This window comes from Tinamus guttatus, unplaced genomic scaffold (genome assembly GCF_059628265.1).
Source record: "Tinamus guttatus ecotype Peru unplaced genomic scaffold, ASM5962826v1 Tinamus_guttatus_pri_ptg000389l, whole genome shotgun sequence".
Lineage (NCBI taxonomy): Eukaryota > Metazoa > Chordata > Aves > Tinamiformes > Tinamidae > Tinamus > Tinamus guttatus.
In genome coordinates, this window is record NW_028288923.1 from 3,209,250 (window position 1) to 3,223,965 (window position 14,716).

Genomic DNA, 14,716 nt, shown 5'->3' on the forward strand with positions numbered 1-14,716 from the left:
GAGAGGAACACAGTGCTGCCTGCAGGAACCGGCTCCCTTCCCAGGTGCTTCCTTAAGAGCAAGCGGGTTGCATAGACATGAGTGTCTGGTGCTGTCTTAAACGTCCTGGGGTGGTGGGGACATCTGCGAGGGCTGGCAGATCCAGTACAGGACCTATGGGAAATCTGTGCCCTTCTGGAGGACAGCTGGAGAGCATGTTGGATATCCTAAGGCATCTCAAGTGTCATGAGACCCCTATGTTCGGCAACTGAATCCCACCCCTGGTATGCCATCTATGGCTCTTTCTCACATATGCAATGTGGAGGAGAGATGAACCCAAGGAGCTGCCTTTCAGGGACCGGTTCCCTCTAAAGTGTCTATTTTGGAAAAAAAAAATCCACTGGTATTTTGGCTCACGGGAATATTTCTAAGCTCCTTTTTCCTGTGAGCTGGGCAAAAACAAGTAGGATATGGGTGAGATGATAGGGAAGATATTGGAATAGGGCCCAGCGTTGCAGGCAGTTTCACAAGTCGAAGAATGAAGTTTATACAATAGAGAAAAATATGCATGATTTTAAAAGGTAATTACATTTTTATCAGCTATTTTTCCAGCCTGGTTCTACATCTTCTAAGCATTTTTACAATAGCTGTCAATATAACACTTTATACTTACACAGTGCTTTTCAACAGTAGATCTGAAAGCACTCTATAAACGTGAGCTAGTCCTCACAACACCCCTGTGAGGTGGGTAAATAACAGCACTCTCCCCGATGTACAGATGGGAAAGGTGAGACATGTGGCATTAACTGACCTGTCCGAGTTCGCTCAGTAAGCTGAAGTCAAAATGAGAAAACCAACCTAGTTCTCCTGACTTAATGTCCCAAGTTGCATTATTTTTCCTGTGAATGGCTGCAGACGATCTGTTTGACACTGGATGTTGGATGTTGGAAGTTCCAAGCACTGTCATTGCCGTAATTGAGACCATATGGGGCGTTGCATAACACAAACGACATGGTGCATTATCAAAATACATTTATTCCAATGGACACATTTTCTTTTGCAAAGTTAAAACCCAGAATGTAGGTTAAATATAGCTGCATATGCTGAATAGTTGAAATAATCACTAGGTCTTAATGCCTCAGCAGTTGAAAACAAATCCTCTTTCGTGAACTACTACAGTTTCCTTACTCAAAGAATATAGCACATTTATCTTCTATAATGTATGTAAAGAACACTATAAGTGTGTAAGGGTCTTAATAAATCTAAGAAAAGTTACAGCTTGAAACCAACTAGTTAATGCTTTGCAAGTAGAGAAGCTTCTAGAGTTTTGAGTCTTTGTAGTCGGGAATTAATTGAAAAAGGACTACATCAGAGCAAAAAAACAGACCTTATAGATTTTGGTTTATGTGTTGTACTATCTTCTAAGAGACGCTTTGCTGGTTTAACTGTGGTGATGGCAGAGGGGGAGGTGGTTGTGAATCTCTGGTTTAGATGTGGTTCAGTGAGACCTTTGAAAAGATTGCAATTACAAAGTCAGCCCAGGTCATGTTATCTTGCTGGCACTTGGGTGGAGATGGGACCTGAAGTTAACTGAGCCTGGCTTGTTTATTAGATCATATTTGGCAGCTCTGAAGTTTTATTTTTTTAGTTGCAGATATGATTTCAGTTTATCATGCTCACCCAAACTTGCAAAGGCAGGTCTCGATTTCAGATTTCCCTGCTGAGAAAGCAATCAGGGGATCCTGTTTTCTTGCAGCGAACTCATCCATACATATTCTGAGTGTTGCGCCTAAGGTAAGAGGGACCTGGGCAGGCCTCATAGCATGGCACGCGTGAGACTAACCCTTGCTCACTGCCTTGCCCCAAAGATCACTATCCCGCTCAGTGCTGCGATGGCCAAGTCAGAAAAAGGTAGGTATACACAAAGAAAGTGTAGGAGACTTCTTTTACTTCATGCTCTGGAGTTTGCTCGTGTTACCTCATCTCCACCCTGCTATATTAGAAGTTATTCCCCGAGGAATGCTACGCTCACAGTGCTGTTGTGTTGACCTGGTATTTTTGTGTTAGGAATGTGTTTGCGTTGTCTCATAGACCTGAGATGAGTGACAAGAAGAGCCTGAAGAGCTTTAAGGAAGCACCTGCCTTTTAATGTGACTTGAGCTGGATCTTGTCAGATATTCGCCTCTCTTGTTATTTTGAATTCAGCTCTTTCCACTGGCCACCTTTTAAAATGCGCTCTGCCAAACTTGAACACGGGCGACCAATGTAACTAGCCTCTCTTCTTAATTTTTAATAATAAAATAAAAACTCCTTTTCAAAGAAACTGATTCCATCTCGCTGCTGGGCAATGTTTAATGTTATTTATATGCCCTTAACATAGTTTAGAACAGATCTTATTCATTTGTAGTTGATAAGCATACACATAAGTTATGGCTTTGTTTCTATTATTTATATGCTTCATACGCACACCTGCTTGAGAACAGGAATCTAATTTTAGAAAATAAACATGCATTTGAAACTGGACAAATCTGAAAACTAAACATTAACCGTGTAATATGTTTCCTTATCAGCAACATAAGTGGTATCTTAGAATAGTAAGGATGCACTACATATATTAATGAGGGTTTTACCACATACTATATACCAGGAATGCCTTTTGTTTTACCATTAAGAAGTTATTTAATATTCATTTGTATTCAGTGCCAACAAATTGATAGGTAGCAGTTATGAAATATATGCCTATGAACTAGTAGCTACTTAGTATTTTTATCTCAACAAAAGATTTTAGATGATGGGTCATGTAGCTCTTCGAGCCTCAACTATAAATAAACAGCAACTGCTTTACAAATCCCCGCTGCTGCAGTTTAAGATTGTATTACAAAACTGACAAATGATTTTCAAACGAGAATGATGAACCCTTATTACCAAGACACTCTTCCACTTAATCCAAAACAAGATTCCCGGGTAATTTTACACACGCGGGCAAGATTGATGTTGCGGCGCTCGCCTAGCAGCTCTCAGATGTGCTCCCGGTTGGGAATGGCATCGAGGCGTGCTTAAAGATGCTTCCCAAACTCTCCATCCCCGGCATTCCTGGCCCCGCTCGCTGCCTGTGCTGTGGGTTAAGGCAGGCTGACCCCGGCGTGGTGATTAGCACCAGATACCCACAGGCAAACGGGGAGGGGGAAAGTTTAGCTTGCCCAGAGCTTCTATCAGTGTTTATCAGTTTAAATTGTTTGGGGGAAGGGGGTAATCACAATAGATCTGGGAGGGCTTGTGACAACTGACAGGCTCATTGTTTAAGACGTTGTTTTAACAAAGTTGTTAACATTAATTCTTCTATATAGTACTCTAATCTTTTTCAAATTATGTTCCGACATGGCACAAACCGCTTGGCATTGAAAGTCATTCAACAGTGATTAAAGTGCTCTTTTTATCAGTTTAAGGATGTTTCATCTCGTGGAATCATTTGCTAATTAGACTCCCTCGCATCCTGTTGTGTCCCACACAGAGGGCATGTGAGCGGGGAAGCCAATGAGCAAAAAAATTAACCCTCGTTATTAAACTGTCACAGGGCCGAACTTATAATGATGTCGTTGGAAGGGCTGTGCTGATAAGGGATAAGAGGTATTTGGGGCAGCTCTCTGCCCGTCAGTGCAGGGTTATCTGCCGCCCTGGCTGTTCTCCAGGGCTGCTCTATGAGTTGTGGGTGCAGAGTGGTGATTTGTCCTCTCTGACCCATCCTGTGCAGCACAGCCCTCCCTGCCAAAATTATTGCTGGACTCGCAGGGGCCACGGTAGTGGTGCCCATGCTGTCCTTGGCACACATGTACGCAGAGTATCCAGTGCCCGAGTCAACTGCCTTGCGCTCGGCGGGAAAATCCAGTGCTGGGGAAGCCCTGAGACTCTGGCGTTTACCCTCTGCTTTGGGATTTGCCCTTGGCGAGAAGTTCCTTGGCGTCATTAGTTCCTGCCCAGTGCTCTGAGGTACTAAAGCTTTGCCCTTCCTCAGCAACAGGACAAATATGGCTGCATTTCTCTGAAGTAATAAAAAAGGAACTTCTCCATCAATGGTAGAGCCATTGAGCAACGTCTTCCAACCCAGCCAAGGTGACTGAGACGTTTGGGGAGAGGTAAAGGACCATTGGAAAGTGAATGGCACGTTGCTTGCGTCCAGCCCTCAGGGAAGCGCTGGAGGCATCGCAGGGTAAAGTGCTTTGGGCTTCCAGCCACGTAATCTTTTATCACTCAAAGGAAATATCCTACACTCACAGAGGGAAGGCTGGTCTCTCCGTTTGGAATTGCGGCCCGTCAATGTTCAAGGTATAAACCACTGCTGTTGTAACAGGGGACTGAAAATTTTTTTTAAAATTCATCAGGTTTGGCTTACTTGAAAAGATGAACTGTTGTTTGGTTTGGATTTTAATCCTCTCTGATAACTTCCATTTTCTGAATTAGTCAAATTCTATTACAGCTAGCCTGAGTTTAGCTTGGCTGGAGTGATGCTTTTCAGCAATAGCTTAAGGGCTCTCACTCTGCATTGGGCACTTCAGTTTAATTTTACCATTCTAATAAAAGTCCACTTGAATTGCTTGCTAAACCTAATAATACTCTTCAGGGGCTTTGAATCATTCTAAACAGCTGAATACAGTGATCATACCTATGCTGTGCAGCTTTATAGGACAGTTCAAATGAGTATAGCAACTTTATTGTTCTCTATTAATATTATTTTTAGTAGAACTCTCTTGCATTTTTCCCTATTGCCTTTAAGATACTTTCTCTTTTTAAAAAAAAAAAAAAAGATACTGGTTTAATAATATGTACTACACTAACTTCAAAAATATTTTGGTCTGGTGATAAATATATGCCTTTCAAAACACTTAGCACAGTTTGGGTTTTATCCAAGGTTTTACCTTGTTATGGGAGATCATTTCTAAGCTGTGGTGTCATCATTATCAGTTTAATCCCATCTTCTGAAAAACAAATGCATATCTTGCGAACAGATATGCCGTTCTTAGCGATTGCAAAATTGAGAAGTCTCAATTAGGGAGAATTCTGCCTTTTTAGAGTGGTTGCTGTCCTCGAAAGAGAAGGCAGCAACGCAGAGGTCTTGGGGTGGCTGTGCCGTTGCAGGGAGCCCTTCTCACAGCACCCTGAGTTTCCTTCGTTATGACCGGGAAAGGTCAGAGAAAATGAACCGGGGGAAAAATCACCAGAGACTGAAGCCTATTCTCTTTCCCCCATTAAATTATCCTAATGTGGCAACATCTAATTTCTCTTCGTTTACTTTTTCTATCATACTTGGCAGCCTCTTTATTCTGATTCCTATCAGCTCATAATTAGTTGCCATAGAAAGGACTGCGATGTACATAAATAATCATAAGATGCCAGATAAACTGTATCGGTTTCAAATTAGTGTTGTGCGCAGTGTCTTGCTAGGCGCTCTAACCTATTATTTTTAATTACAGTTTACAAAGCAAACGAGCTCCTTGCCCTTTCTGCAGCTCTCCCGGCATCGTGCTCCTGAGTCCGGCCGTGACGTGCTGTGTCCTGAAGTGCCAGGACCCCGGCCTCGCTCTCCCCATTCTGGCTGCAGAAAGTCAGAGAAATCCCTTCCTCCCATTTCAATAGGTTCACTAGGTATTAAAACACACAAAAAAAGAACCACCCCCCCCCCCAAAAAAAAATACCAGAAAACCAAAAAGAAACAAAATTCTTGCTCCACAGAAGTCTGTCTACCCGATCCATTTCTTAAAGCACTATAAGACACGAGGAGTGGTTGTTACAGAACAAAAAAATAAAAAAGAAAGAAAGAAAGAAAGAAAAAAAAGCCTCAGGAAAGCCTTGTGTCTCTGCAAAATAGGAGCAACGCCCAGGTCCAGCAGCAGATAAGCTTTCTTGCAAGGTGCTGGTGGCAACCGCCACATTAAAATTGTTGGTCGGGGATATATGGGCAGTTTTGGCACAAATCCCAATTGCACTTTGTGTGATAGGTCTTAATTGGAGTGCTCAGGTTAATTTTGTACAAGAGGTTTAAGAAGGCAAACAAACATTCTGTGCATATCTATATATATATATGTATATATGTATATGTCAGTCTGCAATATCCTTATCAAGATTAGGAAGTGGTGGTGCTAAGTATTTGCAGTGTCATAAAGTAAAACCAGGCAAGTTTTGGGTGCTGCTTTTAAATCTTGCTCAGCCTTCCTGTTTGTAATAGAGCTAGAGGGACTCAGAGGGAGTTGGGTCCTCCTTGAATCCCAGCCAAGCTTTTTGCTGTAAAGATGGAGTAGAACAGAGACCAGGGCTTGGTTGAGAGTTTTCTTTTTTCTTTCCTTTTGTTTTAAGAGGTATTAAAAAGAAATGTTTAAAAAAAAAATGCTCAAGATTGTGACTGCAGTTTGCAAAACGGCAAATCAGCGGCTGCTGGACAGGAAGGCAGCATCTTTAGCAGCATCCCCCATGTTTCAGCATCGCTTGGCAGCTCCAGTGCTATTCCTGCTACTCTTAGAAGACACATGGCTTCTCAGTCAGAAGTACAATGAGAAAAAATATATAAGTATATATATTTACTTTTTTTTTTTTTTTTTTTCATTTCAGCAACAAGGAGCTGCCACCACCGTGTACTGCGCCACGGCGCCGGAGCTGGAGGGCCTGGGCGGGATGTACTTCAACAACTGCTGCCGCTGCCCGCCGTCGTCGCAGGCGCAGAGCGCCGAGACGGCCGCCGCGCTCTGGGAGCTGAGCCAGGGGCTGCTCCAGCAGCGCCCCGGACGCCGGGGCCCCTAGTCCCGCTGGGCAGCCTTGTGCTGCCCCCGGCCAGCGGCGCCCGGCGGGAGGGCATGTCACCCAGTGCCAGATTTCCTCTTTATTGCAGTTCCTGCACCCGCGGCTCTGGGCATCCATGGGGAGCATCCATCCTGTGCGGGTTTTATGGGGTGCGGCAAAGAAAAGGGTGATTAAGCCAAGAAATCGGTCCTGCCCTTGGCTGCTGGCTGCAAATACAGCTGCGCTGTTGAGAAAAAGACGACGCCTGAACAGAAACAGTAAATTCACAGCTAATTAAATATTTCTGCTTCTTTCCCTTAAAAGATTATAATAAAAGATATGTTGTAAACTGTTCCCTCAATACTGCAGGGTTAGGCAAGATGCTGATGATGTCTCCTTAAGAACACACAGGGTGTAATCGGGGGTTAAGTGATGTTTCCATCCATTTCTCAATTCACAGTTTTAAGGAGTTCTTTTTTTTTTGTAAAGTTCACAGTTTCTCAGTTGCCCTGATACTGTATCTCATTCGAAATCACTCAGTTCTTTTCTTTAAATTTAAATTTAATAAAACAACATGCTTGTATATAGTCACCTGAAGAGTAAGTTTGTCTCATTTCTGCAAATGTCTTAGTTCCATTTTTTTTTTTTTAGAAAAGAAAACTTGAGGAAAAATAAAGAGCTTCTTGTTGATGCCAAGAAAACGCTGTTCTTTTTTCTTGTTTCGTTCTGAGTTCATTTTTTGTGTGTTTTGTGCTTTGTAGCTGTCTTCATGCCAGAACGTTGTCCTAAGCCATCACCAGTCCAGCATCGCATTTTCTGTAGATAAAACATAAGCAAATAAATAGAAGGATACATTGTTAATGTAGCATTATTTGAGCCCCCCCCCTTAGGATTTATTGTTAACAGACTGTCTGCTATAATAGTTCCATTTCCATTTTACAATGCGTAATGTATTTGATTAGTTCCTGAATAGGTGTTAAAATCCAGGCATGTATTTAGCAGGAAGAAGTAGCTGAAGAGTCCTCCTATGGAAAAAAAAAAAAAAAAAAAAAAACACCCTAAATCTATGTAAAGAATGATAACGTCACAGTGTAACAGCTCTGTCTCACAGTTATATATATTTTTTTTTTTAGGTTTTTTTTTTTTTTTTTTGAGTTTATGGCTGGTTCTAGTTTAGTGAATGAGATCTTCAGGGAAGATGATAGAGGATGAACTTGTTTCTGCTTTCTCGAATAGGCACTTTTTGAGGAAAGCACATCCTTTCAGCCTTTTTGGAGCCATAAACCCTCTGAAGACCCAAGGAGCCCGCAGCACCGGGACTCTATCCTGGGGAGCGCTGGGCCGGGAACCCCAGTGCGGAGGACACGTGAATCCCAGGGCTTGGGACAGGCCTTGGGGTCCATTTAGGCACACGTTCGTAGCACTAAGGAGCACCCTGTCCCTCCTTATGGCGGGCACATGGTCCGCTTTTATGAGTCCTCAGGACTGGAGGAGCTTGCCAACCTTGCTGCAACGGGAGCTGCAGCGATTCGTTCTTTCCGAGCGCATTTTTAAGGTTAGCACAGCTCTGCATTAGCAGCCCTGGGTCTTTATGGAGTTGATCAGGTTCCTCTTCCTGGTTAATAAATGTTTATTGGCTCTAGCGTATTCCTCTATCTAGATTTTTATTGTCACCATTTTCTCCACCCCCCCCCAAATGAAGTGATTTTTCTTTCTCCTGTCGTCTCTCTTTCCCCTTTCTGTTTCTCTCCATCATCTATCTCCTCTTTTTTCTCCTTCTCTCTGCCTCTTCTCTGCCTAGCTATCCAGCATAAAAAAAAGCGTTTTTTGTTGTTGTTGTTGTTGTTTTTTTTTTTCCCCTCATCATTTTCTTTCACCATAAAACCCAGCACAGAGCTGCAGAGCATTTGCTTCTATTGAAAACACTTCTGCAAATATAATTTCCCATACACTCTCAGCTTGGTTGCATCACAGGGGGGGAGGTACCAGGAACAGTAAAAGAGAAGCCAATTGAAAAGAAACAGACTTCAAACCTTCCATGTTAATATCCTGGATGTGCTCAAATCACTGGCTTTTGAATATATTTTGGTGTAAAATGTGGCACATTTACAGTCAGCCAGATTTATATTTTATATATATATATATATATATATATATATATATATATATATGTATATATATATATATATATATGTATATATGCAGGTAAGTTGCCTTACCTGCCGCAATGTACCTGTGTATTACCCACAATGCACTCACGCCAGGGTTCATTAAGGATAGTTCATTAAGCGAGGCTGTGTCTAATATTAAAGCAAACCCCCATTAACCTTAACTATCAAAAGTTAATATCATCAAAACAAAAAGAAGAACTGAATAAAGCAAAATAGATCATGTATTTATAGTTCTTGGAAAAGATCCAGCCAACTTGCATCAAGCTCCTAATAGACCTAATAAGCCCTTGCTGTTCACCCCATAAGGAGTGAACAGAAAGAGGAGGTGTCTGAGATCTTGCAAGAACATCCAGAGCTTTGGGATCCGAGGATAATGCACAGGACATTTGCTCCCTGCGTGTCCCAAAGTAAGTCAACATTTCCGAGAAAAATGGTGCAGTTGCTGGTCCTGGCAATGCTCTCAGGGGAATGCAGGGGCCAGTTCAATCCATGCCAACATCCACAAAAGATACCAAAACTAGGCCAATTGCTACCTTTTTTTTTTATTATTATTTTATTTAAAAAAAAAAAAAATCTTCCAACATCCGGAAGACAAACCGCAGCTAGTCTCATGCCTGGTAAGTATTTTTATTCGAGAAAGTCTTTCCAGCAACACTGCAATAATTTGACTTATATCAAGGTTGAATAACTGCTTGTCAGGTGTTAAGCTCATGACCTTTCAAGCCAAACACACTTACACTAACCAGTTTACTATTGGAATGATCAATATCTTGTAAGTGAGAAAGTCTAGACAGATCTTATTTTGTCCTTCGGTATCACTTGTGGCTTTGGAATTGATCATTATATGTGGCTGGGGAAAAAATTGCCCATACAGTTCATGTTCTGTATTTATCTTGACAGGGTTCTCTAGGATTATATTTTCATAATCTGAATGGCAGTGGAACAGCTGTTCAAGCTCCACAAGCCCGTCTTATCAGGCTAAATTTAAGCTACAGTAATTACCCTTCTCCTTATGGATCCTTTTTAAACAAGCATGTACTATATGTAGAAATGTATGGGTAGGAGTCGGGGCGGGGGAAGGGAACAGGCAGAGCATCTTGGGAAATTATGCTAAATTTTGACTCATTTCTTTCCATTTGCAGTGGCCGATGTATGTTTGCATTTTACCCAAAGGCAAGATCCTGCCTAACTTGGGATATATGGTTCCCTATGTCATGATCCTCACCTGTGCAGGGAGTATGTCGTTTTAATAGTAGTATTATTTTTTTAAAAAAAGTCAAGACACCTGAGACTGTGGGCACCTGAGGATGTGTGGAAAAGCCAGTGCTAACCACAGCATCTTAAAATCTTGTAGCTGTTTCTTCCTAGGGGATCGCCAAGATCTTTTGAGTCTTGTTTTCCTAAGCAGCTGGGTTTATGTGCTCAGCCAGCCCTCTGAATCCGCAGGTGGATTGCAACAGTATTTCACCAAGGGCTAAAGGCTGCCAGGGCATTAGAGCCCCTCCACGTGCTTGCTGAACACTGGACAGGGATGGCGTGGCAGCGAGCCGGGACGTCACTTACTTGCCTTTCCTTTCAGTCAGGAAGAGGGGGAAAAAAACAAAAATAAAAACCTCAAAAAGAAACAAACCCCATGGGTTCCTGGTAGCGGTGCATTTTTGGCTCTCCCCAGTCCCTCTCCAACGAATGTTCCTCAAATCAGCCCCTTGCTTTAAAAGCGACAATTGCTCCAGCAAGGAGCAGCGCAGCTATAAAAGTGTCACAGTGTTATGGATGTGCGGGTGATAGAGCCCGGTTGTTATCGGCTGGGCAGCGCGGGAGGAGAGCTAATGACGTGCAGCATGTAAAGCGCTGGCTGCTCTCATCCATCTGTGCAGAGGGGAGGGAAAAAGAGGGGCAAAATCCTGGGAAAACGGCTTGGCCAGCTGGAGATAACGCGCTCGCTGATGGAGTCATCCAGAGGTAGCTGTCAGCATGAGCGGTGTGTGCAGGGAGCACCGGGGTTGATGGGGTGCGTGCGGCAGGGGACGGTCCGCGCGGCCCTTGTTCACAGCCCCGTGTCGCCCACCGGCCCCGCTCCCTCGACGGGCGAGGAACGGGGTTGGAATCACCTCGTGGCTGGGTCCTGCAGGGAAGGGCTGCCCAGAGGCCAACGCAAGGCACGCCGAGCTCTTCGGAGGAGTGGAATTAAATGAGAAGCAGTCGTTTTTATTAATTCTGCTGTGTTTTATAGACCTTTTATATGGAACATTACCCATACAACTTCACTATCTAGCTAATTAAAAAGGGCTTTTATCAATTTGCTGGGCAGTTGCTTATACAAAAAGAAAAACTAGAGAAAGAGAAGGCATGAAAGAAGAAGAACTAATACTATATATGATCCTCAGAAAAATCATCCATTTTGAAGGGGTGCAGCACCCAATGAGACTGTTTTGGGTGGCCATAAGAACTCGAGGGGGAGGAAAGGCTCCTGGGCCCCTTGCTCACTACGAAGCCTCTGCTTTACACGATGGGCTGGGTTTTACAAGAGCAGCGTCTGCCGAGCGCCCATCGCAGGGATTGAACACCAGCCGTTCAGCTCCCTGGGCTCCAGCCTGGACCACAGAATTAATTCCTCTTATGCCGCCAGCCAGGTTTCCAAGCACAGGCACTGGAGGCAGCGGCGAAATTAATTTATTAAAAAGCAATAGCTTGATAATGCGTGTGATGAAAGAATAAATGAATCTGTTCAATATCTTATAAAACAGTTGGCAATCACATAATAGAGCATTCATTGTCAATTTAGTAGCTTGTCTCATTATACTCTGCAAATAGTAGTAAAATGGTGTATTATTCATGAACCAACATGCTTTAATTACTTTTAGTGCACATTTATTTTTTCAAATGTAATATGAGTTAGATTCATCTATAACTGTAACCCAGTTTATGAATCTTGAAGCAGTAACACAAAGTGGAAGAGAAATTTCCTGAGTACAATAAGCCATTTCTGGGAAGCTCATAACATCCTAAAAAAAAAAAAAAAAAAAAACAGCTTCCAATATCAGCCTCAAGTTGGATTATAGCTGATAATATTTAAGTAAATATGATATTTCTATCTGACACTTCCATTGGCTATAATTCCATGTTCCAACTGCTAGTTTGTGGGGTGTTTTTTTTTTCTTTTTTTCTGTATTTTTCTGCCATAAAGCAAATCCCTAAGCCTAATATAGTTTTTATTTGTTGGCTTTACAAAGAGACATCATCTTGTTACCACTCCCTCCCTCCTTGGCTCCCTACATGCACACTTTTCACTGGCTTAATTTGCTATGAAGGTCTCACACACATACACCCAAGGTCAGTGAAAGTCCACTGCTCTTTTCAATTAAAATGTTTGCAAAGATTTTAAGTACTAAACTGATCTTGCTTATAATAACAGATTTCCTAAAGTCAGTCGTCTTGCCTGTACTAAGCATAATGTTGCAGCATATTGTTGATTTTCTATGTGCACGGAAAAAAAAGCCGGGGGGGGGGGGTCGGAGAGAGCAGTGTAAAATAAGATGACTTTAAAATGCAATTAAAGTGTAAATCTTTACAACCATTAACATTTAGGGTCCATTAGATTACTTTGTCTTTTACAATATTAAATGCTAAGATGTTTTGCTTTTGTTCTATAACAGTATATTCTAGTTCTATTTATAATACGAATGTAATTTAGCTACCAATAAATCTTGGGTTTAATTGGTTATTAAATATGTGCTACCATGTCATAAATTTCAGGCCCGGGATTGCTTTTTCCTTCTTCCTGTTCATCTCCATGGCTCTGTGCTCCGGGGTCAGACCTGGGGCCACTCACTCTCATAAATACAGAGCCTGGGGTGCCGAGCCCAGGTAGACCTGGAGCCCAGAGGGAAAAATGCGGGCTCCTTCCTGCTCCAAGGGGCTCAGTGCTACCGCCCAGCTTGAAAGGTGGCTGCACCACAGCAGCACGATTAGGACTCGTTTCCTCAGGCCTCAATAAGCACAATTTAGGCTCGCTTTTATTGGTCACCAAGGATGAGTTTCTCAGGTTTTCAGACTCAAGAAGTGGGGTAATAGCATTGCGAGGGCATGGCCCAGTTTCCTCTGTAATCCTGCTCTCCGTTCCCACTAGTAACCTGGAGCCGTGACTGTTTAATCCTTAATTCCTGCCACAATTAACATCTCATATTCGGGAGGACTTCCTTGAGATTTGAAAGGAAATCTGTCCCCAGCTAGGTCAGCCCTAGCTGGTCTCTTTACTAAATGGGCTGCGCTCCTCCTCGGCTCGAGTCAGATGCTGTAACACCTCATTTAATGGGGCATCAGAGCAGGGAATCTGTCAGCGGTGCCGGTCCGATGCAGCACCGCGGCATTTAGAGCCGGTGAGGACACGAGCACGCGCGCTCAGGGCTGCTAATGAGCATTGGAGCAATTCCACAGGTACCTACACAAGGCTAAAGCACTGCCATGTTCTCCCAAGGAGCCCGTGACAGAAATTATACAGAAATAAAGAACTAAATGTAGACAAATTGAAGAAATTTAAAATAAGTTAGAGTCCTTTGCCTGAGCTTTGTATTTCGCTGTGTGAATTGCCTATGGCCCACTCGAATTGGACAGGCTTTAACAAATACAGAAAATAGCCACCTTGGTTCAGGTTCAAAATACATAAAATGGATTGAATAACCCACCCATGATGATCAATTGAACTGCATTTCACACAGCTTTTATTGGCAAATTGGTCAGTTAGTCATCCAAATACATTTGTTTTAGTCCCTTGAACAAGTAAAAATTATAAAAAAAAAAAAAAAAAAGAAATATATTTTTCCCAGCACCAGTCTTTGCCTCAGTGACTGTATTGGCTGATTAATCCATATTTTTCCTGCAATCTGAATGAAATACAATAGTTCTGGCTGAATAGCCTGATTAGTCTTAATTTTCTAAGTTTTGTATTAGGCTCCTGGTTTTCCAAACCCTTTGGCAATTTAGAGCCCTCAAATACTTTCATAATTGCAGAGCAATTGTTCCCATGGATAGCACAATTCCTGAACACAAGCATCTTGAGTATATAGTTGGAAGATTTTTCTCTCTCTTGCTCACCCTCTCCTTCTATATACACATATATGTATATATGTGTGTGTATATATGTGTACACACACCACACACATTCATAAGCATACCCACAGAGCAATATATATTATTTCAAAATGCTTTTTTTGACATTTTTTTTGTCAAATTCAGGCTGAGCATAGCTCAGGTCAAGTGCGTGCCACTGAATCTGTTCCCCTTTGCTTTGAAGCATCAGTTGTGGACTTGATAGCAACATGCAAAGCATGCATTTGCTAGCAAACGGATATCCTAAATAACTCCTAAAATAGCCCACCCATAGTTAAATCCACAACCACTGTTAACTTTCTATACTCATATGTGTGACCACCGCAAAATTTATTTGCAAACCACTGCCTTAAAGTATGTACTTCACTTCTTAAATCATTGCATATTGTCACGGCTTATTAAGACGCCAGATATAGACAGAAACTCGTATAGAGCACTAACCATTAGGCAAATTAATGCTCCAGAGTCTGTTGACTGCCACAAGCTAAGAGACAGTGACACTGGTTTTTCAAATTTTGGAAGTCTGAATGTGTCTGCAAAATGCCACAAGTGAAACGAACACAAACACAAAAAACACCATCATGCTGGAAACCGCTTGAGTTGCTTTCAAACTGGACTCCTAAGAATATCTCCCAGTCCTCCTTAAAAAGCCTTCTTTGCTCCCGGTATCTGTTAACAGGCTTGATATA

General features: G+C 42.4%; 2 protein-coding genes across 3 annotated transcripts in view; one reads left to right on the plus strand and one right to left on the minus strand.

The window, feature by feature from the left end:
• WWOX (WW domain containing oxidoreductase) overlaps window positions 1-6,777 on the plus strand; it is a 426,479-nt gene extending 419,702 nt beyond the window's left edge. Inside the window, exon 9 of the mRNA XM_088530845.1 lies at window positions 6,580-6,777. Coding sequence (XP_088386971.1) covers window positions 6,580-6,768 — 189 coding nt within the window. The 3' untranslated portion in view covers window positions 6,769-6,777. The remainder of the gene's footprint in view (window positions 1-6,579) is intronic.
• A 284-nt stretch (window positions 6,778-7,061) lies between these two features.
• Window positions 7,062-14,716, minus strand: part of MAF (MAF bZIP transcription factor) — a 163,071-nt gene continuing 155,416 nt past the window's right edge. For both annotated transcript variants that reach the window (XM_088530847.1, XM_088530846.1), the window contains one exon: window positions 7,062-7,563. In XM_088530847.1, the coding sequence (XP_088386973.1) occupies window positions 7,533-7,563 (31 nt within the window). In that variant the 3' untranslated portion in view covers window positions 7,062-7,532. The remainder of the gene's footprint in view (window positions 7,564-14,716) is intronic.